Raw genomic sequence first — 24,498 nt, forward strand, 5'->3', positions numbered from 1 at the left:
GAGAGACACATTTTCAGTACACGCTCTCCATGCTGCCTAGACAATTCAGCTGGGAAGACTGGCAGGTTCAGCACCATGCCAAGGAATGGCACACTAAATTGCACAGCACTGATTTTTCACAAAACACTAGAGTTCTGAAAGAGATGACTCAGATCTTATCTTTATTGCATAAATCCACGTTTTCTTTAGGAAGGAAATCTCATATTTAAAATTAAAATTAAGCTTCCTCCATTCACTATTCTTTTTGTTGGCAATGATTTCATTAAAGGAAACTACAGGTGAAGTTCAATATAAATCTGGATGCCACTTATTCCACGCACAGGGACATTTTTAGCATTGCCAATTTCTGATGTAAAATGTAAATATCAAGCAAATAGTATCTACAAGATTATAACTCATTCCTACGAAATTACCATTGAAAGACTTCCAAGCCTAAAATCTGAGACAAATACAGTATTATTCTGATGAAGTAAGTTTCAGATGGCAGTCACAAATAATTATTTCTTCTATTTCACAACACTTTTAATCGAAACACATGTAAAGGAATGTGATTGAAAATATAGTGATCAGTGGTTGTAGAATAACAGCGAACATTCTAGATTGCAATTAACCTTTCTAATAATCAGTGACCACAGTTTTACACTTCTTACACTTTTTCAGCTTTTTTTTCCTTTCGTAACAGAGTCCTTCAACAGCATTGAAATCTACCACTGTAACTGCTAATTGCTTCTTAGGGTCAGAATGTATATACCTAAATTTATCCCCCAATGACACGACATTACTGTTACTCTACACAGTCTTTGCAAAGCATGACACTGAAAAAATAACTGCTGCCCTATATAATTCTAAAGTAAGTTCAATCTTGCAGCCTTAACATTCTCAAAAAAAAAAAAAGAATCCCTAGCAGTTGTAGGCAAAATTAGGCAGTTCAATCCTGGAGTGTTTTAACAAAGTTATTTATTTCTTATTATAAATGAAGTTAATATACAGGGTTTTGGGTTTTGGTTTTTTTTTTTTTAATTTTAAACAACCTTAAACTGGTTAGGGGCTTGAACTACTGAAATAATCCATTAAATATTTACAAGAAAAAAAAAATCAGAAGTTCACAGCACCATACCTGTGCCCTTGCATGAACTTCCCCAAGGAGACCTGAGTACTGCTGTTCCAGATACCTTTTTTCTTTCTGCCAACAGCTTGCCTGTGTTTTCATCTGTTCAGCCATTTTGCTAAAAGCATCTTCCTGGCTCTGCCGAAGATTCTTCATAGTATTGGACTTGTTCTTACAAACATATTCTAGGTGAGATATCTGTGTGACAAGCATTTAAAAAGAAATTCTTTTACCTATCCAAACACCTTTTTTACTTCATTGTACATATTAATCTAACCACAGATTATTCCAGCAGAAAATGTAATCTGTAATTTCTTCAACATATTCATTAAAACTAAGTAAAAGTCTTTCATGACAGATTATTTATTTGAATTGTGCAACAAATGAACAATAATTTGGTTTCAGTTTTGCCATCCTTATACAACCTTGCAGATATTTGGTGCTTTTTTTGTTGAAAACTCAAACTGGACACTTCCTGTATTTTTTTTAAATAAGTGCATTAAATCTTGTGCTGCTGAAGTAGTAATCTGAATATACCAGTCCTTTCGCAGTTTGCAAGAATTGCAAATAATAAGTAAAAAAACAGTCCTTAATTTAATTTTTGTTTTAGTGGAAAGCCAAGACATTCCAGATGTTATTAAGTATTGAAAGAATTTCAGGAAATTTTAGCGTACAGAATGTTTTTCTCACAAATAGCTCACTAGTTTATGATGTGTTTTCAACAAGCGTGAAGGGATTCACTCTGTGGATAACTTTGCAGCTCCCATGCAAACTAAATGGAGAAATTAATCAAGTTAACAATGATCTTTAAATACACACACCTACACACTTTTACTACTAGGGAATATCAGAAAGATACCTTCAAAAGAGGTCACACAGAAATGCAAGAGAAAAATTTTGTTCTCAAGAAAGCAGGTACAACACAGGTAACAATACTGTTTAAAATCCCTGAAAAGCTAGTAAGTACATGAAAAGAGCCCTAAAGACCTCACAGTCAATATCAATAACCATACTAAATTAAAAAGCAAGAAACAACATGACACAACACTCCCAAACACTCTCAACAATGTTTACTCCCTTCTCCTCCATTCCCTTTTCTCTTTTACTTCAAAAGGAAAATAGAAATGTACATCAAATCTGCATAATCCAGATTTAATCCTATCCCTCTTTAGTAATTTAATAAATACTGTTGGGGTATTTATTAAATGATGGGCAGAGTTAAAAGAATTCACCATAACCAGCCCTATACCTTACTTGAGCCAAAAGAGTGGTAACAATTCCAGAAGATGATAGTTGTTCAAAAGAGCTTTTCCCTTCCTATGACTCAAAATCAAAATGTCAGGGCAGCCAAGTTCTGGAGTCACTCTACCACATTTAGGCTCCATTTCTGATCAATGGAGCCAGAAAACAAACTGAAATTCTGAAGACTGGCATATGTTAGTCTGTGAAGTCAGTTTAACTTATTTAAAAACTTATTTTCTTTCCTAGAAATGCAGGGATTTCTGTGGAGAAAGGCCACGAAAACTTACTTACATCAAAATAATTCAGAAAAGTACAGCTTCTCCCTATAACAAATACTGACATGTTTTATAAAAATAGGTATTTTCTATTTGTGTTTCTGAATACAAATTTTATAATCCATAAATTACAATTAAATGAAAAAATACATTGGCATAGTACCTCTGAATCATAAACATATAATTTAAAGATGATATTCCTAGAATAAGTGCATTTTGTTTCTGTTTTACAGTAAAATAAAGACTTGTTTTATTAGTGTAAATGACTAAGTTCTTTGAATTGCTTCATCAGTAAGATTAATTTATTTTCTTTTAATTAGGTCCCTGTGGCTAATATTGGCTAGTACTATTAGCATGTCCTGCACTGGAAGTGGAGCTTAGAGACTTCATACCGACTTCAGTCACATTTACATGCCCACAGCAATGGCATCAAACTGAGTTGTAGACAAGCCATAATTAATGGTATTGAATTATTAACGTCCAAATCTTTTTTGAAACAAGATGAATGTCAGTCCTTTTTAATGATACTGTGATGTGGACAAATGTCACTGAATTTAATAGAGGTAGCTGGTGCCTAAGGACACTTACCTTCTCATTAGCCCTGCTGAGGTCTAAGATCAGGGCATCAACATTTTCCTGCAAGACTACACAAAGCTCAGACCAAGAGAATCTATCTAGGATGCCTTCTGGTTGTTTTATAACTACACAGTCTGCTACCAAACACTGGTATAACCTATGGAGGAAGGTTAGTTTTTCCTGACAAGAATAGAAAAATTTACTGTTGTACCCGAACAGTGTTAGAATCGAAATACATGCATCATATGGATAGTAATACAAGCAGGTGAAAAAAAGCCACAAAGCTCATTCTCAAACCTTTTATAAAATTCCTCAATTGCTAATATTTGCAGTCATACATATTGAAGCAAGTGTAAGAAAACAGTTTTTACAAAATTTGTCTGATTATTTTTTATACTTTATGTCTAATTAGACATAACGTATATAAAGAAAGACCAGTCCTGCAGTGGCCACAACCAGGAGCTGACACAGATAAAAAATTCCGTGCTATTAGTACATGCAATTTATTTATTCATGTTAACACTTCCAGTTACATTCAAACTGTACCTACTTCCAACATCTGCACAGCATGCAGAAAATTGTCTGATTGGCTTGGCAGCACAACACACCGTTTATACAACTATCACTCTAAAGTCTTTTTGAAACTGTTTTTGTATGGATCATGTATGAGACTAAATGGCCAGACAAAACGGGCTTATAGCTTCATCAGTTACATTCCACAAGCCATGTCTAATTTATTTACACTGATTTTAGCCAGTAGTATAATAAATTGATGCAAGTTATAAATAAACTTTAGCAACAATAGCATGCAACAGAAATTAAAGCCTTCATGCTTCTAGTAGATATATGCAACTTAGCAACTTTGATTAAGACAACAATAGAAAACTGTACCTCAAAAGTCACAAGAACGAAGGTTGTAAATTATTGTAAATTTCCCATTGTTTTTCAGGGGCCTTGGATGAGGTTTTACATTAAGAAATTTGGATAATGGAGATGGGGAACTAGGGTTTTTCTGAGGCCTTTCCATCACACTTAGGTGCATTTGCTCACAATTATTTCATGGTATTTTATGCAATTAAAAAGAAATTGCAATTAAACTTTGTTTCTAACAGATCTGCAAATTTCCCAAGGAAAATCCAGTGTGCCACCTTCATTACATTTTTGCTTGGCTGTGATAAAACGAGGATGATAATTATCCATTGGGGTAAAAAACGGGATTCCAAGACCCTAAATCAATTCACACATGTTGAATGCAACTACAGTGTTGTAGACATGCAGACTTTACAACAGCGCCAGACTTTTGTTTCCTTCACTTTAATCACTATCTGATGTGTGTAACAATTTCAGCTGTTTCATGTGGACCCTATTTAAATACCAGACTGTAAGAGTGATGGAAAGAATGTTTCCTTTTCACTCAGTTGGCATCCATGTCCAAATCTGTGGAAGTAATGAGCTCAATATGCACAACTAAAAGTACATCATTGCCATTGCTAGTACAGAACCACTTTACTGGGGGGGAAAAAGCAACAAAATTAACATTTCTTAATACATATAAGGAGAGAGATAATAGTTCTGAAATAAGATATTGTGAACTCGTTCCTTCATATAGCATACCACAATGACCTAACAGATAACAAATAAGAATTTCTAGGTTTTGTGGCCTGCATGCAAAACTACCTCAGTGATATGTGAATCAGTAATAATGATAATGACACTACTCTATGTTCCAATTGTAAAACATTTTTGTTAACTTTTAGTTTGAAAGAAAGAAAAAATTGTTTGTCAGGTGTAGCTCTTAAATATACTCAGTTGTTCAAAAATTCAAAATGCGGGAATGATTAAGCTACGAGTTCTGATACAGAAGAAAGGAGAACTAATATGGCCTGAGATCTCATAGATATTAAACACATATTTCAAAATACGTATCTTAAAATCATATTTTAGAGATAAATCTGTTAAGACTAAGAGTAACCACCTAATGTATGTAAATGTATAAAGTTGAGATTAAATAAAGACTCTTTGACAGTCATCTTGTCTCTAGTAATACCTCCATATCCTTCTGGTAAGCCCTGGTAAGCTTCTGGATTTCATTTTCAGATTCTGTGGCACGTACTTTCTCCTTCTCCCAGCATTGCTGTACATCCTGTAGTTTCATTCTTAAAGTTTCTATTAAAGTCTCTCTGTCTGCACACCTAGTGTGCAGATTATTTAACTCTTTACTGGCATCAGCCAGGGTATCTTGAGCTTCCTGTGAGACAGAGGCATGGAACAAAAAGGCTGATAAGACTTTTAGTCTGTGAAATGTTACCTTAGTCCAGTGGTCATCATCTGAGGAAGTAAAGCCATATAGTCACATGTATTCATAAGACTCCAGGCTAATTCAATACCTGAATTCCAAAATTGACAATAGGCCTCTTCTACAGCTTGTAACTAGACAACATGAGCATCCCTGACTGGTAAAAGCTCCACGATGCAGTGAACTTTGGAATCCCCTCTACCCCCACAAATGAGATGCAGAATGAAGGGGCACAACTTATCCTCTGCAGAGTGCAAAGCTCTCAGAGCTAGTGGAAACATACATTATTTTCTTAAATAAATCTCTGATCTGTTGCAGCTGAGTCTGTAAGCAACACAGTTGTTGTTCCTCACTGTATTTTTATTGCCATGATAAAAAAATGTGAGGACCCTCTTTGGAGGTTTGACCATGGGAAATAACTAATAATCAGAAATGGTCATAAATACAATCATTATGTTACCAGCACCAAATTTCACCAGGTAAACAAAGAAATTAATACACTACCCCTTTTCAGTCAAAATATTTGTGAGACAGAGGGGACAGATACACATGCTTTGCTCTCTTATAAGCACTGGATTTCCAGCACTGCTAAAGTTTGCAAAAGGTCAAACTGAAAGCATTGTTTATTTTTCACAAAATCATAGCTTCTTATATGGAAAATATAATAGAAAAGATACTCCCAATTCATTAGATAATGACTTTTATTCTTCTTCATGAAAATATTAAAATATTAAAGCAATGTTAAATTTCTAACACAAATGTTTTCAGACCGGACCTAGCTTTTGCTTATCTCTACAGTTTTATTACCAAAAATTTAAAGAGATTTGAAACTGGCATACTACATTAAAATCAGCACTCTCTGTGTGTAGCAAACTCAGATTTTTCATGAAGAATACAAATATCACTTGAAATGGGTTGCAGAAATCTTAAGTGTCTTACAAAGGTGCTGGAACAGAAGCAGAAGTCTTAAGTCTTCCAAACATAAATTAGTAAAGAAAGTTCACATCAGATGATAAGACACCATCTGCAAGTAGCCATTAATATGAAGATTCAATTAATGTTGCAGAAAAACACTGCATAAAAACATAAAGTAGCATATTCTCAGCAAAAGAGACTGAAAAACACTAGGTTCAGAGACACTTTATTTTGGCAGTAATACAATACACTGCCAGTCAGGAGATTAAGTTTAACCATGACCTCAGGACCTCCTCACTCCCTTGGCCATTGATGTAACCAGACAGGACATTATAGAAGTGCTGTCAGCCAAAAACAGAGACAAAAAAAATTCTTGTTCAGAAAGTAAAGAAAAGAATTCTCAAGTGTTTTTATCAGTTCTCAGGTAGATTTTACTCTAAGAAATTTTAGGCTGCATATTGTATAGGTGTTAAAGACAACTTTATGTATTATATGCATCAACCTGATAAACACAAAGAAAAAAAATTAATAAAGGAATGGATATCTTTAAGAAAATATACCTTCATATGAACAGAGGTAATTAAATTCCCCTTTTCTTTAGAAAAACATTAAAAGAAAAAATACTGATGCCAATTTCAATACAAAACAGTATTTTACAAATTGATAAATGTATTTCAAGTTACTTCAGAAGTACAGTCATTGAAATGACCAGTTGTGTAGTCTACAGTGGTAACCAGCATAAAGCAGCATGGCTTAACAAGCTTGCAAGGTAAACTAGTCTGCTCAACAGAACACAATGATATGGAGACTTATTCTGATAAGAAAGATACCTTCAATCCAGAAAGATAATTTTTGGAGAACTTTAAAATTCTATGCTAAATTCATTAAGCATACCTTAAGGTCTTGTCTTAAAGTACACACTTTCTCCTCGGATATCTCAAGTTCTTTTGTTATCTTTTTACACAGAGCCTTCATTTTCTCTAACTGTAAAAAATATGGAGGTCAAACAGGTTTTTACAGAAAGGTTGCATGACCCCTTCAATATAAAGGAAGAACTTTGTATATAAAAGTAAAACAACAAAATTGATTTCAATTCCTTTGACAGTTTTTGTACTCCATATAACCTAATTAATGTGCCATTACAAAAGCACTAAATAACTCTTTTATAATGATTTAAGATACAGAGTAGTGGCAGAATCCCAAACTCAGTCCACTATTAACTATCTTATTAACTCTCAAAATATCTGACAAGAACATAGAAATGCACTGAAATGCACTTGAAAGTATAATAAATTTAGATTATTATCTGAGGAGTGGTTTAAAAAAACAAGTTTTCCACTTGGTGGCCATTTGCAGAAATTGTCCAGCTATAAGCTTGGTTCTTTACTGAACACTGCATAGTACTCACATACTGCAAAAGCAGCAAAGCAGCAATGTTGCCAAGAGGCACAGTGACTACTGAATCTTTGCAGGGTTACAAGCAACTATCTTAGAGGTAGCTCATGACCATAACGTGTACTTTGCACTTTCAGAAAAGATAACATATCAAAATAATATGTCTTTGTGTACATGATGATGAGGCTAGCAATACAAATGCCTGAAAGAAAGCATGGATTAGAAATGTATTCTAGTAGAGGTTACTGAAAGCACCTGAGATTTAACGAACAACTCAGAAGTAAAATACTCCATTTATAAAATTTACAAATTACTCTGGAAATTATATTCTTGTTTATTTTTATATTTTGATGTCAGCAGACCTGGCAGAACCCTTAGAAATAATTACCGTAAATTACAGAATGCTACTGGAATATTTTCAGTCTTTTTGTTGGTTTACTATTCTTTTCGCTCTCCCTAAACATTCTAGTGGTCTGCACTATACAAAAAGTCAGAAGCTAGTTGTCTACAAAACCCAAAACACTTATACACCTTTCAGTCACATGAATGAACTAGATCATTTAACGTAATGTTTAATACAGTAAGTTAAAGATGACACATGACAAGTTTACCAGCATATTTCATGTATACATCCAGGTGTACACATACATTAACAAATTCATCAATACATAGAGTCTTGTTGAAAATCTGTCTATAAAGAGAACACCTAATAATTGCTCAAAACTACACCCTTACTGTTGTGTATTAAAATATCCTGGTTTTATTGCACAGTGCCCTTCATAGTCCCCTTATGCATTATTGTATTATTAAAAAGTTTTATTATTAAACATATCTAACATATAAAAACCCAAAAGCAGCATTCTCTGTGGGGGCGAGGGTAATCAAGAAGGACAGAGCATTGCCCTTTCTGTGCACCATAAAGGTGCTCAGTGATCTCTGGCTCCATATGACAACTTCAGGGTCAGTCACACGCAGTCCTACTGGGAAGTCTTGTGGCAGGTTATCTGTCGGTCCTGCACTGCTTGCGATTTATTTTCCTTGACAGTTCATTCTTCTTTCTGTCAGAACACTGTCTTTGCTTTCTTAGAAGCCACCCCCTTGGTCTCCCCACTGCTGTCTCTGGCACAGTTTCACAACAAAGCACATCACTAAGCCAAAGCCTGCTGAGTCGACTTTTCAACTGTGCTGCCTATCACGTGACATTCCTCCTCCCAAATAACAATTCACTGTGGGTAATATGTTCCTAGTTACTCTTCAGCTTCCAGACTTGAGTCTCAGAAGAGTTTCATAATGACTATACACATCAGTTTTCTTATCTCACTGGGAGAGACTTAACAGAGCTTGCTGTTTAAAAAGTATAATTGTTTCCATGGTCACTTATTTTTGTGTCCATTAAACACATTCAAAGGTCTTGTGGGAGACTGTTCTTTTCACAATAAAAGGGGCAAAGCTGATATACTTCTCCTTTTTTTTTTCTTTTCTTTTTTTTTTCTTTTAAATGTTGTGAGTGACTACCTAGACTATGTATTTGTCAAAACAAAGGACAAAACCTAGAAATGAAATATAGTACTGACATTTTTACAATCTTATCACACCTTGCCTTTCTGTATTTGCCAATTTTATTCAAACATAAGCTAATTACAAGTTTGCACAAAAAGTTTTAATGGTGCAGTTAACTTCTCTCTACAGCCTTTAAAGCCACAAGTTTATAAAACATTTACCCACAAGAGGAGTAATTTAGTCACATTAGCAATACAAACAACAAAATAAATGCAAGACTCTGACTTCTCAGCCAGTGAAATAAAAGGACAGTAGGACTGCAAGGAAAACATCTGATTTTTTTCAACCGTAAGAATCCCAAAATTGAAATACTTCCATTATCCTCTCAGATAACTTAAAGGAAGTATTGTAGTGGTCCTATTTTAAGTGAAAGGACAGCAAAATACCTCCAGAAGAGATTCCAGGGAAAACACACTCTTTTCAGAAAATTACACTGGTTTTTAAAAGTACAGGGGGCATGATCATTTGTATAACTGATAGCAATGACTATTGAGGCTCAAGCACTGTGTATTTAGGAATATTGCGGTATATGCTGCCACACTCTTAAATCATCATCTTTTAGCTAAAATCTTAGATATGAATAGTTTCTTATCCTAAATATTTATTGAAAATAACCCCAAAAAGGTTTAACAAGAAAACAAAACTAAATTAAACTAGAAAGACAAAAAAACTCTACTTCCTGTCCCCATAAATATAAGTGAAACTTCACTGTAGGGCAAGCTTAGAGAAACAGCAGTGACAGAGATTATTTCTTTAGGTATACCTGAAGCTGTCAACTCAACAATCCCACTCTTCTGCCCTTTTTTACAAGCAAAGCATACGTACTGCTGCAGGCCAAATGCGATAGATATGGAGCCAAACATTGCAAGTGTTACCTCATTAGAGGTATCTTCCAGCTTGTTCTGGTAAGCTGCCAAGATACACCTCAAAGCCTCAACGACAGAGCAACTCGGTGGTTTATCTTTGTCATTGCAAGTGCCTGAAGGAGAACACAGAATGAAAATTAAACCTTAAAGCCACAGAGAGAAAATTACTCACCCTGGATGAGAAGTATTAAAACTAGTCAGGGCTTCAGTGACAATACAAAATGCTGAACAGCAGCCTTGTTTGACACAAGAGATGCAGCTGAATAGCCACACTCTCACAGCAACTGTAGCTGAAAGACTATAAAAGCCTTAATCGAAGATATAGACCTGTAAATTCTGGATTACATTTACACTTTATGTATTTAGTATGCAGTCTCACATATAATTCCTACCGTGGTCAAGTCTGTGTTGTTCAGTCAGACAAGCCAACTTCAAAACCACACAATTAAACATTTTGAAAAGCATGTAGTCTGAAAGTTAAGTATGTTATACTTTTTCTGACATTATTTTGCTGTTGTGACTAAGCAGGTCAATGCAGTATTTCATTCACTTAAAGCTTTAGTGAGCCAAAGACCAAATCATTATGTTATGCTTGGAGAAACATAACTTAAAAACATTTTACATTGTCTTGAATTTCATTCCAAAGGAAATAATTTTTAAAAACTATTATCTGTCTACACAGTCCTACATAACTTTTCAATTATAAATCTGATATATCCATTATATACACACTACACTTATTTATTAAACATTTAGACAGAGACTTCTGATCTGGCTGCCTAAACTAAGGACATATGAACAAGTCTGAGCATTCCATAGACCGTACCACAACACACTAAGAGAGCAAAACAACACTATATTGATCAAGAGGTCACAACATGTCAGCTGATATTCAGTTTCCAAGAATAAACTTTTCTTTTTTTTCTGGTGTTACATGTCAATACCAGATTATTGACAGATCATTGTTAGCATTGTTTATACTACTATGCAGCATCTATAAACTTATTTTGTAACTCTACAGAGTCAGGGAAAAGCAAAATCTTAATAAGGGGACACCAGAGCCCTCTGAATCCTAGAGATGTCCCAAATAGCAAGGTTACATTTAGAATCAATGTAAGAATTCATAAAATCGGACCTTTTACGAGAAGTTTAGATTTCACCTTGAAGAAAGAGACAAGGGACATGTTACTATAATTTTTATCACTTAACCAACAGCGACAGCTATGCACAGGGCTCTAGTCCAGGCTCCTCAGTTACAAGACCACCTTCTCAATGCTACCCATTGTAAGAACATTTTGCAGTGATCCTGCTGCACAGAAAAAATTAACTACTATTCTTCCATACTTGTAGCTCTGGAAAAGTGGTAATTCACAATTCTCATGCAGTTTCAAATAATACCTATTAAGTCAATAAAAGCATTATCTTCCATCCAATAGTTTTTATCAAGGTGTCTAAATAATGGGTCTTCATTTCTTAAGTCCCAACCTGCAATGCTGTCAAAGAAACATTAATTTACACCATGTTGGCCAAAACTAGCCTTTTGCCAGTAAATTCTCCATGTTGTCATTCCTTGCCTTTGCTGCAATCCTACTTCCAGATAGCTCAGTCTGCCAACAGAAATACTAGATTCAATCTTTCTGCACCAGCTGAAAGTCTATGGTTAAATGTTGTCCATCTTCATACAACTATTCAGGACACATGCAACATAATCCAAATGGCACTCTGCTGCTGCAGAGACACTATGTCAGCAAGATGCAAAAAAAACCAAACCAAAACAACAAAAACAGAGACAGAAACAAAAAATCTGGAAGCATATGCCCAGTATTGTCAAAGAGTTTGAGGGTACAATTTTGAGAAAACGCCAAGTTCAATAGAAGACTAGCAAGAAGTATACAAGTGAGTAAACTCTTAAACCTGCTGCCCTGGATTTTCTCCTAGCAGTACTGGGCCTGGCTAGGACAGAGTTAATTTCCTTCATAGAGGCTCATATGTTGCCGCATTTTACATTTTTGGCTAAAACAGTACTGGTGGCCTGCCGTAAATGGTGAGGCTAACTCAAAGCAGCTAACACTCTTAGAACTTTATACCCATTTCACTTTTTTTTAATGTTACTATAACCACAATCACTTTTTTCCTGAAATGAAGACAAATTTACCTGAGAACAAATCCTGTTGCTGAATAACTGCAAAATATGATAAACTGAACAGATACAAAAGGAAAGCATGCAAATAGCTCAATAACAATGTTGTGGAAAATTTATAAAGGTCACTGAAAAAGGAGAAGACATCGATTTATGCTTATTATTTTGGTATGTATAAATAAAAGTAGCTTTCTAAAATTCTTAAAAATATGAAGTCTCATCTTCTCTTTCCTGTATAGCCCAGTAATCACAGTCCAATCAGCACTTAAACCAAGGGGCTGGATCTTTAGTATTGACAGATTTTTAAGTAGATCTCTCAACCCCTTGCGTTCAAAGTTGGAAACAAGAACAACTGCCCAGTCAGGTGTGGCTCATGTAGCCCCTCACCTGCTAATCAGACTACGAAGATTTATTTAAGATTTTTACTTGTATTGGCACCTGGACATCCGCATTTCAAATATAAATACAATAAATTTTTTTTTAAAATTTGAAGAAATATTGCTACATAATACATTCATAAGTACCCCAGAGTATTAATATAATAATGAAAAAGCATTAAAAACTAGATTTCACACTTAGAGGCATAGTAAATATGTAGAACAAATGTCTTAGTCGATATCTACTTTAATATTAGCTGTAAAGACTCAATCCACAGGACAGCTAATTTTACTATCTGCCTCAACAAAGCCTCTGCAGAGATGCTAAAGCTTAAAAAAAATAAGTTTAAATAAGTTTACCTCAAACAAAGCAAATTATTACTGAAGTTACTGTTACAGAAACAGGTCAAAGCTGTTCTCTGCAAAATTTACCACCAGGGAGAAAGAAAACCTACCCGAAAGACAATTACTGCTTTGGAAACTGCACTCTGGCAGCAGCATCCAGCTCCCGCCAGAATTGTTTAAGTCCCTCTGAGCACATGGAACTTGGCAAGAATGTGGAAAACATATAGTCTTAAAGAGCTTTTCAGACTGATGTATCTACGGTAAATCTATAGGTATTGCCCACAGAAATTACATTTATAATTGCAGAATAAAACCGATACCAGTTCCCAAATAAAAAAAATCATATAGCCCATGTGAGGAAACAAATGCATCACAGATTCAATGACTTTTAAGGACAACAGAAATCTCAGGAAGTTGTTCCTTTATTGAAATTTAACAGTATCAGGCTGTAAAAAAAAAATCATTTTGTGAAGATAGAAAAAAATGCATCTTCATTTAATGATATTATACAATCCATTTTTGTCTACTGCTCCTAAAAAGGGCAAAAACAAATCATCATGATTTACATAAAAGAAACCTGTTTGCTCTTTAAGCCACATTCTGCCTGTTTTCTTCCAGTTTACTTTCACTGTAAGTTGGAAGCATTTCATGTCTGTGTTTTTCTGATAGGAATTACATAGAAATATCTTTTATATATAGTTTTAAATGAAGATTTTAAAAAGTGTACAACTTTCAGCTTTAAAAAACTACTAGCTTGATGTTACAGTTCAGTTTGTTTATGTTAGCCACTAATTCAAATGTCTAACCAGGCAGCAGTTTGTTAAGTTTGATACATTACATATAAAGCCAAGTAGCAGTGACAACCACTGACTTACAATTAATTTTAATGAAAACAGAGAAATATTTGTTCTGTATTAGATCAAATGAAAGCAATATAGTACTGGTCCACAATCAACTGTAAAAGTATTGTGTTATATCATGTGTCCTACACAACCTTTTTGAATTTATGACCTTTAAGTTGCTGAAGGTTGCCTGAGAATTTGGCTCAGTTCAAGCAAAACATCTGTTCCCTTTGCAGGTATACTGTAAGGACTTTTTTCTCAGTTGGACTTAGAGCACAGCAAGTAAGCCCTTTTCTGACCGGCATATACACCCCAGCATTTGTATATCAAGTTCTGGGCTGACAACAGCAGGTCCACATTCCGTCACCCTCTCTCAGCTAGCAAGGCCATTTGACTGCTGTGAGAACTGCTCTTATCATGTCATCAAATCAAAGCATGGCGAGAAGAGGGAATGCAAGAGACATCTGCAGAATTCCCACAATGTAGTGACTTTGGAACACTGACAGATGCATCTGTCATTTTATACCTTCAACTAACCTGCTGTCCGCTGGCCTGACATAGCAAAGCTGTCCAAGAGTAACTCCAGCTCTCTCATGTTGTTTTCATACGTCTCTGTTAGAAAGACCTGGTGTTTCTTGGCCTTTATTTGACAGGAGATAGAGACAAGACAAGGGGGGGACAGAGAATGAAACACATTAAAATAGTAAACATAAAAAATACATATCACAATGGTATATTTGTTCCCCTTTAAATCTGAATTCCTGCTATAGTTCTTATCAACATTTCTTCTTGACCACGATACCTAACATGACATAACAAATAAGTAACAAAGAACCCTGAAACACACTTAAAATAAAACTAAAGGCTTCAGATACTCAAAAGAAAAACAAAAGATGTTTGCAGAAAAACTTAGTCTTGATCACCTTCTGCTTCAAAAATATCTTAATGAACATTAAATTGTGCCCATCTATGCAAGCAATGAAATCTATTGTTATACCCTACAAGGACATCCAGAAAGACACCAAACTACTGGCAGACAGGCTAGAAATCCATGATTTGGCACTCAGTCAAATCCCACATCTATCCTCATTGCAAACCTGCCTACTTCAATTGTTAATATCTTCCATGCTAGACAGTGATTTCTTCAATACAAAAACTCATCCTTATGCACGGAATATAAAGCAGCAGAGTTCTTCAACACCTAGTACTGAATTTTCTAAAAGAAAGCAGCCCACTAAGTGCAGCCTAATGTTCAAATCAAGACACTGACTTTATTCTGAGGGCAGAAAGGTACTACAGCAAATTTTTTAATTGCTACAATAGAAAGACTGTATCAAATTGTTCCTTCAATCTATAACCAAGACTCTAACTTGCAGTTTTCAAAGACATGCATCCATCATTCCAGACAAGACCAAGGTCCTTTTGGGTATATGCAGTTTTAACTTCTCAAAGAAATGTACAACTTTAGCTGCTAACTGACAAAAAGTAATACATTTCAATAACTTAAAAAACAACCCCAAAAAACAGCTATAACAAATGAAAACCAACCACCCCTTCCCCCCAATTCTAGAGGACATCAGATTTAAATAATTTCACTATTTTCTTATGACAAAGGTTATGTTCAAAGATGTCTCATAACTTTTAACTGCTCAATTTATTTACATTCTAAATTCTAAAACCTATTTGAGTAATTTCCATTTCTACTTGGTAATGGAAGATTAACCTTTTTTTATTGAGAAAAACCCTACTGTTTTCTATTATATCTATGAACTATTGCTTTAGTTATGCTTCACTGCATGTCAAAGGATGCAGGCATTTTCTCATGTGTGGGAAACATCTTCCCCACGAAAATTGTTACATACTGCTAGCATGTAACTGTCAGGATAAAAACCCAAGAAATGCATTTAATTCTCTGCAGTGTTCTTCACTATTCAGCTAAATATTTTATAAATTTGCCTTACTCTTTCAATTTTAATTATATGTACTGTATATCAACTAATATATTATTCATATGTGTATTTCAGTGTTAGCATTTACATGCCTTTCCTTGTGTGAGAGTTTGTACTACAGTTCATAAAGATTTTCCAAACCATTTCTATATATTGAAAAATAACTAGGTTTAATTCTTACTCATAAAATTACTTATATGAATAGAGTTTGTAAATGCTAAGATCCAGTAAAAATATTTTATGGGATGCAAGCACATTAAAGTAATTTGCTCTCATGTACTGATATCATCCTAAAGACCTCACACACTAAACCCAAGAAAATATAACAATATATAACATCAGATAAAATAAATACTTTTTACACAAACCACGCCAGCACGGAGGTCAGAGTAAATCTTCCCAGAAAAACATCTTCCCATGGAAAAGTCAAATGTGAGAATTTTTTTCAATCTCCACATCCAATTTTGCTTTTTGTTCAGTTAATTTACCATAATTTAGTCAGTGTATTCCAGTCTATTCAGCCTTCACCACTTCTCTGAGCTTTATTTGCTAACTGTTCCTACACTTCCTAAGCCAATTTCAGTCTCTTTCTCAACAGCAATAAAGACCAAAAAGGAAACTCCTTAGACTAGCAAGTTTCTCTACATTTGAGCTGCAAAATATTTGGCATTTTTCCATTTTGACTTCCATTTTCAATCACTGTCCCCATTATCAGAAATTGAAGAAAAAACACTGTAAACTACAGTGATGGAAATCCAGGCACAGGTTAAGAGTCCAAAGGGTCTAATATTGATCTGATTTCTTATGTCTCACTGACAGGTATCTAATAAGAATGTATAGAGTCATAAAATCATTGAACAATTTAAGCTGACAGGACCTATGGAGGTCATCTGGTCCTGCTCCCCACTCAGAGCAGGCTGTGCTCCCAAGTCAGCTTAGGTTGCTCTGAGTCTTGTCCAGTCAAGTTTTGAGTACCCTCAAAGATGGCCCTCCAGGAAACGTGCTCCAATATCTCACAATCCTCATTGTGAAGTTTTTTTCCCCTCTTACAGGTTATTGGAATTTCCCTGTTTTCTCTCATACTTCCACTGCATACATCTAAGGAGAGTACAGCTCCACCTTCTCCATAAGCACCCACTTGACAGTTCATAGCAGTAGCTGTGATCCCCTTAGTCTTCTTCAGTCTGAACAAATAGAGGGAGTATGCATAATGCTTCACTCTGAAAAGGAAAATGCAGTCCACAAGTGTTGAGTCAAACATAATCTATTGCAGTTGCCAGATTCAACTATTCCAGAAGATGCAGTTACATCCTTCTCAACAACTTCATCCATCAATATGTTTGTGGGTATGCTATTCCTGTAGAACTACTGGAAAAGTAGTGTGTCGTAACAAAATTGCTAAAGCCTTTACTTAAAGAGAGTTTGCTTCACAAACCACATTAGTAGAAACAGGTGAAAGAATACTTGTGAAGTAAGGCTTCTGCTGACTTTGCTCAACTTCCTGCAGAATGGACCATTCTTGACCTTGGAAGCAATCCTCGAAAATGACCTTGAAAATCAAAGGCAAGAGGTCTGTATGGATACACAGGGAGCTCCTGATTAAATTCAAATATTAACAGGAAGCATAAAGAGGGTCGATCAGACATAGTGACCTGGGAAAAATTCCTAGAGGGATAGCCTAGAGGGATATGCTTAGGAATGCCAAAATCCACCTAAAGTTGAATCGGGCATGGGATGTGAAGAGTAAGAGGAAAAGCTTCCTTAAGTGTATCACTAGCAAAAGCAAGCTTAGGCAAAATGTGGGCCCACTGCTAATGAGGCAGCAATCTGATGACTACGATGCAGAAAGAGCCTTTTCAATGCCTTTTTCACCCCAGCCTTTACTTGTAGAACCTGCCTTTAGGAATCCCAGGTCCCTGACACCAGCAGTAAATTATTCTCGTGAAGTTTCCATGGACACTTGAGAATTTAAAATTCTCAAAATATACTAGGAGTGTTTCCTATACTCTCCAAAGACAATTCCCTCTTTCACAGAATATTCCACACTGCAGTACAGAAACCAAACATTATGGGAGCAAAATCATACTTTCTGAACGCAGAATATATGCTGAATTTTAGTATATATAATGCTTCCCTTCATCTCCTTAAGACAGTTCCTATTACGACAAAACAACACGGAGGATAAAAGACTTTTGGTAGAAAATGTACTTGGCAACATATTTATTTAACCGTCAATTTCAAAACATAACTGCACTTCTAAAGAAATTAAATAGAAGCCAAGCATTTTTCATGAAATGTACTGTATGCCCCAACCAGGAGAAAATCTTTTTTCCAAATACTTTGTATCCTAATCTCTAAGGATAACTAGAATTACCAGAAAAACCTACTACTTATAAAATTATTCCACTCACCGCCAGAACTGATTTAGTCTTCCACAAGAAGGGTATTTACATTTATCTGGGCAATTTCGTACTACCTTTGTTGTAGACATATTTTCCTTAACAACCAGTATTTGACTTTGGTATCTTTCTATAACCTATTCCAATACAGAAATTATGTTCCATTGTTTTTTTCAGTATTTTACAAAAGCCATAGTTGACTAAAATAAATGCAAACTCTATGCATACTTCTAGGACAGCCCACACAACATGATGCTGCAAATGTGCATGTGTATCTCAAGTTAACAATTTTTAAAAATAAACATGTGGGCAAGAATTTGAGGTCTTACCTTAATAAAACTCCAGCAGTAGTACACAGGGAATTAGGGTCCAGTCCTACAATGAACTGCCATTATTCCTGAGGAACTTTCTCTACTTTGTTTACGGGTGCTCCCATAAAGAGAGCTGTACTCTCTGTTTGTTTACTTTGTTACAAGGTGCTCCAAGGGGCTCTCTTGCACATGTGTCTCAGTCTGAAGAGACTGGAATTTTGCTAAAGAAGATGAGTTATGAGACAGGCCAAACTCCTCTCTCTCAGGATTGTAAATTCAGAAAATTAAGGGGCTTTAATCGAGGAAGTGTAAAAAAAAGGAAGAAATAACAACCCTTTATTAAAAGATATATGTATATTGGTAAGAACAGTAACAGAACATAAAAACAACTGAACAATAGTCCTGTACCCAGAAGTTCCCTTCAAACAAAAGAAAAAGTCTGAATACTTCTCTGTCTTCTAGCGCAGTTCTAATCACGAGTGGCAGGGGGTGCTGTTGGATTGCTGGAGGTGTAGAGCCTGCAGTTCTCTGTGTTGACCCGCAGGGGGCGCTGTTGGGTCGCTGGAGGTTCAGAGCCTGCAGTACTCTGTCGTGGCCTGCAGGGGGCACTGTTGGATCTCTGGAGGTCACCACACGGGGGGGTGGTCTCGGGTCGCGGGAGAAGCTGAAAAGAAGATGGGGGGGCCCTTCCCCCAATGGAAGGAAGGGGAAAGGAAAGCAGTTCACCCCCAACAGGACTCACTGTTGTTCTCAGATGATGGCGCCCCACAAGCTCCTCCTTTTCACCCAGCGAGCACAAAGACCTCTCCAATGAAAACACACCAAAACTCGGGCCAGAGGCAAAGGCAGCCTGTGAGGAAGCCAAGGTCAGCGAAAGAAAACCGACCTCAAAGCTCCCCTCTCCCAAACTGCCCACACGCAGACTCTGTTCCCGTTCTAGAGAGCGAACTCCGCAGTCTGCCCCTCTCCCCTCCGAGTAGAGCCAGCCACCCCCTCCCAAAACTCCTCCCCTCTCCCCCCAGCCTCTAATGGGCCATCAGCTAGGAATGTGGCCCGGTTAGCTAGTTCTTTTGTAAGGCTAATTGACTCCCTTCCCCCCACTCCCTCCGTTTTTTCTTACAGTGGAGCAGGGGAAGAAAAATTCCCCTATGGGATTTTATAACCTATAACAACATGGATTAATACACCCACTCACTTTGCAGTATAAATCCCATGTGGTGATGGCAGAGTAAATGCCAAAGCCAGAACTATCCACACAGCCACCAAGGAGCAGTATGTTCAGACACCTCTTGAAAAGCGCTTATGTAAATTCTTTACAAAAGTATCAGAATGTTTACCTTGGGGGCAGCAAATCAAAGCATTTACAGAAATAGGTTCCAAATGACTGCTCCACAGTTCACAAAAACCAGGTTTTACTCAAGTGATGTTCAATAAGGCAGAATAGTGGCACAAATTTTAGGCAACCAGGCATAAATTGTAGTATAAAAACCAAACAAAACAAAAGAAAACCCTCACTGACCATCTCCGTCTTTCGGTTACTATTTATTTTTCCTCAAGTTATCTAACTACTGAATCCTTAATAGAGTTTATTTTTTTATATTAGCTAGAATATTCAAAATTCTATAGAGGAGTCCATCCAAGTGTAAACTAAATACAATCTCTCAAGAAATTAAATATCTCTGAAATAAAATTAATCAAAATGGCCAAGTTTTATTGGAACTATTCTTGTCTCCTAAAGAGAGATTTGCTACAACCTTTGGTGGAAGAGAATGTTATGAAGTATCTCTCCGGGGTTTTGGGTTTGTTTTTTTTCAAGGCAGAAAAAATTTTTTGAAAACTGCAACTTTAAAAGCATTTTTTACATGTCTGTCTTTCAACACTGGGACATCACAGCTTGAATGACCTCTTCCAGAATAAACTACAAAATTAGTTTCTTTGTAGATCATTTATGCTTCAGATTGGCTAGTCTTCTTAAATTAGGACAATAACAGAAATAGCATCTAGGAACACTCTACCCCTGCACTATGGCAAGAAAAACAGGAATCAAGGTAACACAACATTTAATGGTCATTAGTGAAAAATTAATGAGGATTGTGTATTGGGGGGATTTTTTTAGTTTGAAAAAAAAAATGCTCTGTCCACAATAAATCATCATTTATATAATTATTTACAATAATTGACATTTACATCTTTGCCATCATGTACCAGTTTCTACTCCATAGAATTTGCAGAAAAGAATCACAATCTTCAGGGTGATTCATTCTCTCTTCAGTCAAGACTTAAGACACTTCTGTTAAAGAACACTGGTTAATGCGCATGTCCAGGAAACAGATTTTCAAACACTTCTGTTCTGACACTCAGCTTATGATAACCTACAAGGCTTTTACAGACAGCTCACACATAAACAGTGCATGACTGCAGGCATGGCTGTAAGAGAAAGATTTATACGCTACAGGGAAAAAGACAGGCCGCATGTAACACATTATACCACTTTGTAATCTATTATACCACTTATACACAAATCATGCTGGTTCTAATAGAATCTATACAAAAGGAAGGAAATGAATATACACTTCTTCCAAGTTAAAGGAATTTATACTAAACTACAATATTTTAATTATTTCACTTTCCTAATATGCATTCTGGTGTACTGGCAAGTTCTCCAAATTTCAATATGCATTTCTCTTAAAATAAAGGTTTCACATCTCCTGCTTGGCCGCTACTAAGAGCATTCACTACTAGGTTCTAGAAATGTAAATATCCTGAGTAACTTAAAACTACTAAAGACACCTTTTATTCTTTTCTATGGGACAGCAATACAGCTGAGGTTGTTTCAGTTTAAAGCAAGTCCTGAATCACAATGGCTATCCTTCTAAATTCCTATTCTTGGAGCTAAAAATTTCTAAAAACCCTAGCTAGAAATGATTACAAGCTTGAGACCAATTTCCTCAGAAAAACATAATGGAAATCTTGAGAGCCTCCTCATGCTGAACATTCATAAGCAATTTTGTTTGATAGCAACAGATCTTACAACATTTGATCCATGCAAATTTCTGGCAAACTTCTGTCACATGCTGATATTTAAAATTACAAGCATCATAACTACTTTACTACACATTCAACTGATCCATTAAGGAAAAGAAAAGTACTTTTTCATATAAAGTTTCAAAAAAAATTTTTTTGGTATATCTTCAAATTATTTTACAAACAAAAACACTAACTTGTGTGGTAACAGTACTGTGAGAAACCAATTTAAGATTATCAGCCTTAAGTGGAAAGGACATATTCAGAATGTCTAATAATAGTACAAAATATAAAAAAGTAATTAACAGATGAAGAAACCAGGAGGGGGAAATTAAGGCAAGAGAACACACTGACATTTTCACACAATTTTAGTGTGGGTATAGGGAAGCCTAATAACAGTACACTGAATTAGTTTCTGCTATAGCCTTCTGCTTTTTGATTTCGGGAAGAAAAATAACAAAAAAGCTGTCCAGACTGAGTAAACAAGACCACACACAGGCACTCCTGCTTCCCAAATAAATACAAAAGTCTTCAGAAAATATATAAAGCCATCCAAGGTGATAAAAATCTAATCCCATATGGACCACTAGTAGAACTCCTCAGAAAATGAGTATTTTTATTACCTGTTCAAGACAATCTTGTGGTTTAAAATCATTCCAGTAAAACAATTAAAACAACAGGCTCTATGAACATGACATTTCTTTCAAGTAGGACAATCTATTTTGCTTTTACCTTTCAATAACATAATGTCCATTTTGAATATACCACTTAATACTGTTGTCATTACCAGAAACCTTGAACACGAACAGAATTCTGTCCTGAATTCTTCTCAGGTTTAACATACTTTACTAAGAAATTCTTCTTTTTATTCCTTTTTTTCCCCTGATAAAATGATTTTTCCCAGTTGACTTAGGGCAGCAAATGTCTTTAATACTTTAATGCTTGCACTGAAAAAGCTTTGTTCTCCCAAAAGAAAAAGGGTTTTTACACTTTATTTTTCTTCAATTTATTTATTACCAATCTACCTGGAAAGTGGCATACACTAAGACAATATATGGAATAACTCCATCAACTGAAGAGAAGACATCAACAAATCTGAAGACTCTCTGTGAGACACTGGTTTATTATATTAATTATTGGCTCAAACCAACTCAAGTGTATGTGGTGAGAAGAAGAGGTAAGACTGAATTTCATGAAGGTGAGGTGATGCCCTGTCCCACACCCTAGTCCCTTGAAGCCTCCTTGGGCAGCCCCAGAGCAGCTGTCAGTGACTGGACACCAGGAGCACTGCCCACATCACACCGCAGAGCCTTTGGCCCAGCCCCACATGGGCTGGAACACCAGGAGTCCCACCTGGGGGAGGGGGGGTGGCCACAGGAGGCCAAAGCAAATACAGGCAGCAAGGTGAACTGGCCATATTTGTTCGGACCCTGCCACCTGGACACATGGGAGCTGAACTTTCACAGGACCCTGGTGGTAGCTATAAATTTTCTCTTTTTCTTTCTCTTTCTTTACTACTTCTTCTCTTAATCTCCTTTCTTGATATTTTGGGTAACTTGAGAGCAAATGGGTTGGATTTGGCTAAATTGTATGTATTAGCATGTGCTAAGTCAATGCTTTGTGGAATTCTTTAATTTGGTTGTATGTTACCCTCTAAACTTTTGCCAAGATCTCTTATTTCCTAATGTTTACCAGTAAAGTACCTCCTGAGAAAATATGTGTGGCTTTTCTCCTTTGCACTCTCTCTTAAGGTGTTAAAAGAACCAAGGGTTCTTCCAATAATCCAGAGGGTTGATATTGTTGGAGTATTGCATATTTTTAAAGTAAAACCCCTTGGTGAGCTCACAGCTCAGGGCCTGGAGTCTTACACTCTTTGATGCAGGTCTCTGCTTCTACTCACTGATTAGCATAATTCCTGTCAGCAGCAGGGAACAGACCATGATTACCTTCTATACTCACAGCTCCAAGGGAAAGGAAGAGGAGAAATTTGCAAGTTTACATTGGCTATGTATAGAAATACTGCAAATGATACTACACAATGAAAAGAGAAAAGGTTTTCTAGCTCATACAATCATAGAATCATAGAATGGCCTGAGTTGGAAGGAACCTTAAAGATCATCTAGTTCTAATATCCCTGCAACACCTTCCACTAAACTCAGAGCCCCATCCAACCTGGCTTTGAACACTTTCAGGAATGGGACATCCACAGTTTCTCCGTTGTGAAAACAACCTGTTCCAGTGCCTCACCACCCTCACAGTAAAGAATTTTTTCCTAATATCTTATCTAAACCTTCTTTCAGTTTGGAACAATCCCCCATGTCCTATCACTTCATGACCTGTAAAAAGTCTCTTTCCCTCTTCTCTTCTTCCTTTCAGGTACTGGAAGGCCACAATTAGGTCACCCTGAAGCCTTCTCTTCTCCAGGCCAAAAAATCCCAATCCTCTCAGCCTTTCCTCATAGCAGAGGTGCTCTGTCCCTCTAATCATCTTGGTGGCCTCCACTGGACTCGCTCCAACAGGTCAATGTCCTTCCTGTGCTGGAGACCCTAGGGCTGGATGCAGCACTCCAGGTGGGGTCTCATCAGACCAGAGCAGAGGGGTAGAATCACCTCCCTCGACTTGCTGGCCACGCTGCTTTTGATGCAGCCCAGGATACAATTGGCTTTCTGGGCTGGGAGCTCACATTGCTGGCTCATGTTCAGCCTCTCATCCAACAGCACCCCCAAGTCCTTCTCAGTAGGACTGTCCTCAATCAGTCCATCCCCCAACCTGTATATACTGGGAGTTGCCCTGACCCAGGTGCAGGACCTCGCACTTGATCTTGTTAAACCTGTGCTGGTTTAAAGGTAAACCAGCAGGGGAAATGAACTCAACTCAA

At 36.4% G+C, this 24,498-nt stretch overlaps 1 protein-coding gene across 1 annotated transcript in view; it reads right to left on the reverse strand.

The window, feature by feature from the left end:
* The window catches only part of CCDC171 (coiled-coil domain containing 171), a 157,398-nt gene that overhangs the window by 91,011 nt on the left and 41,889 nt on the right, over positions 1-24,498 (reverse strand). The window contains 6 exon segments of the mRNA XM_027709201.1: positions 1,118-1,306; positions 3,214-3,381; positions 5,249-5,449; positions 7,307-7,396; positions 10,243-10,346; positions 14,475-14,577. Of these exon segments, the coding sequence (XP_027565002.1) occupies positions 1,118-1,306; positions 3,214-3,381; positions 5,249-5,449; positions 7,307-7,396; positions 10,243-10,346; positions 14,475-14,577 (855 nt within the window).

The sequence above is a fragment of the Neopelma chrysocephalum genome, unplaced genomic scaffold (assembly GCF_003984885.1).
Source record: "Neopelma chrysocephalum unplaced genomic scaffold, ASM398488v2 Primary Assembly neopelma1_96710, whole genome shotgun sequence".
NCBI classification, from domain to species: domain Eukaryota; kingdom Metazoa; phylum Chordata; class Aves; order Passeriformes; family Pipridae; genus Neopelma; species Neopelma chrysocephalum.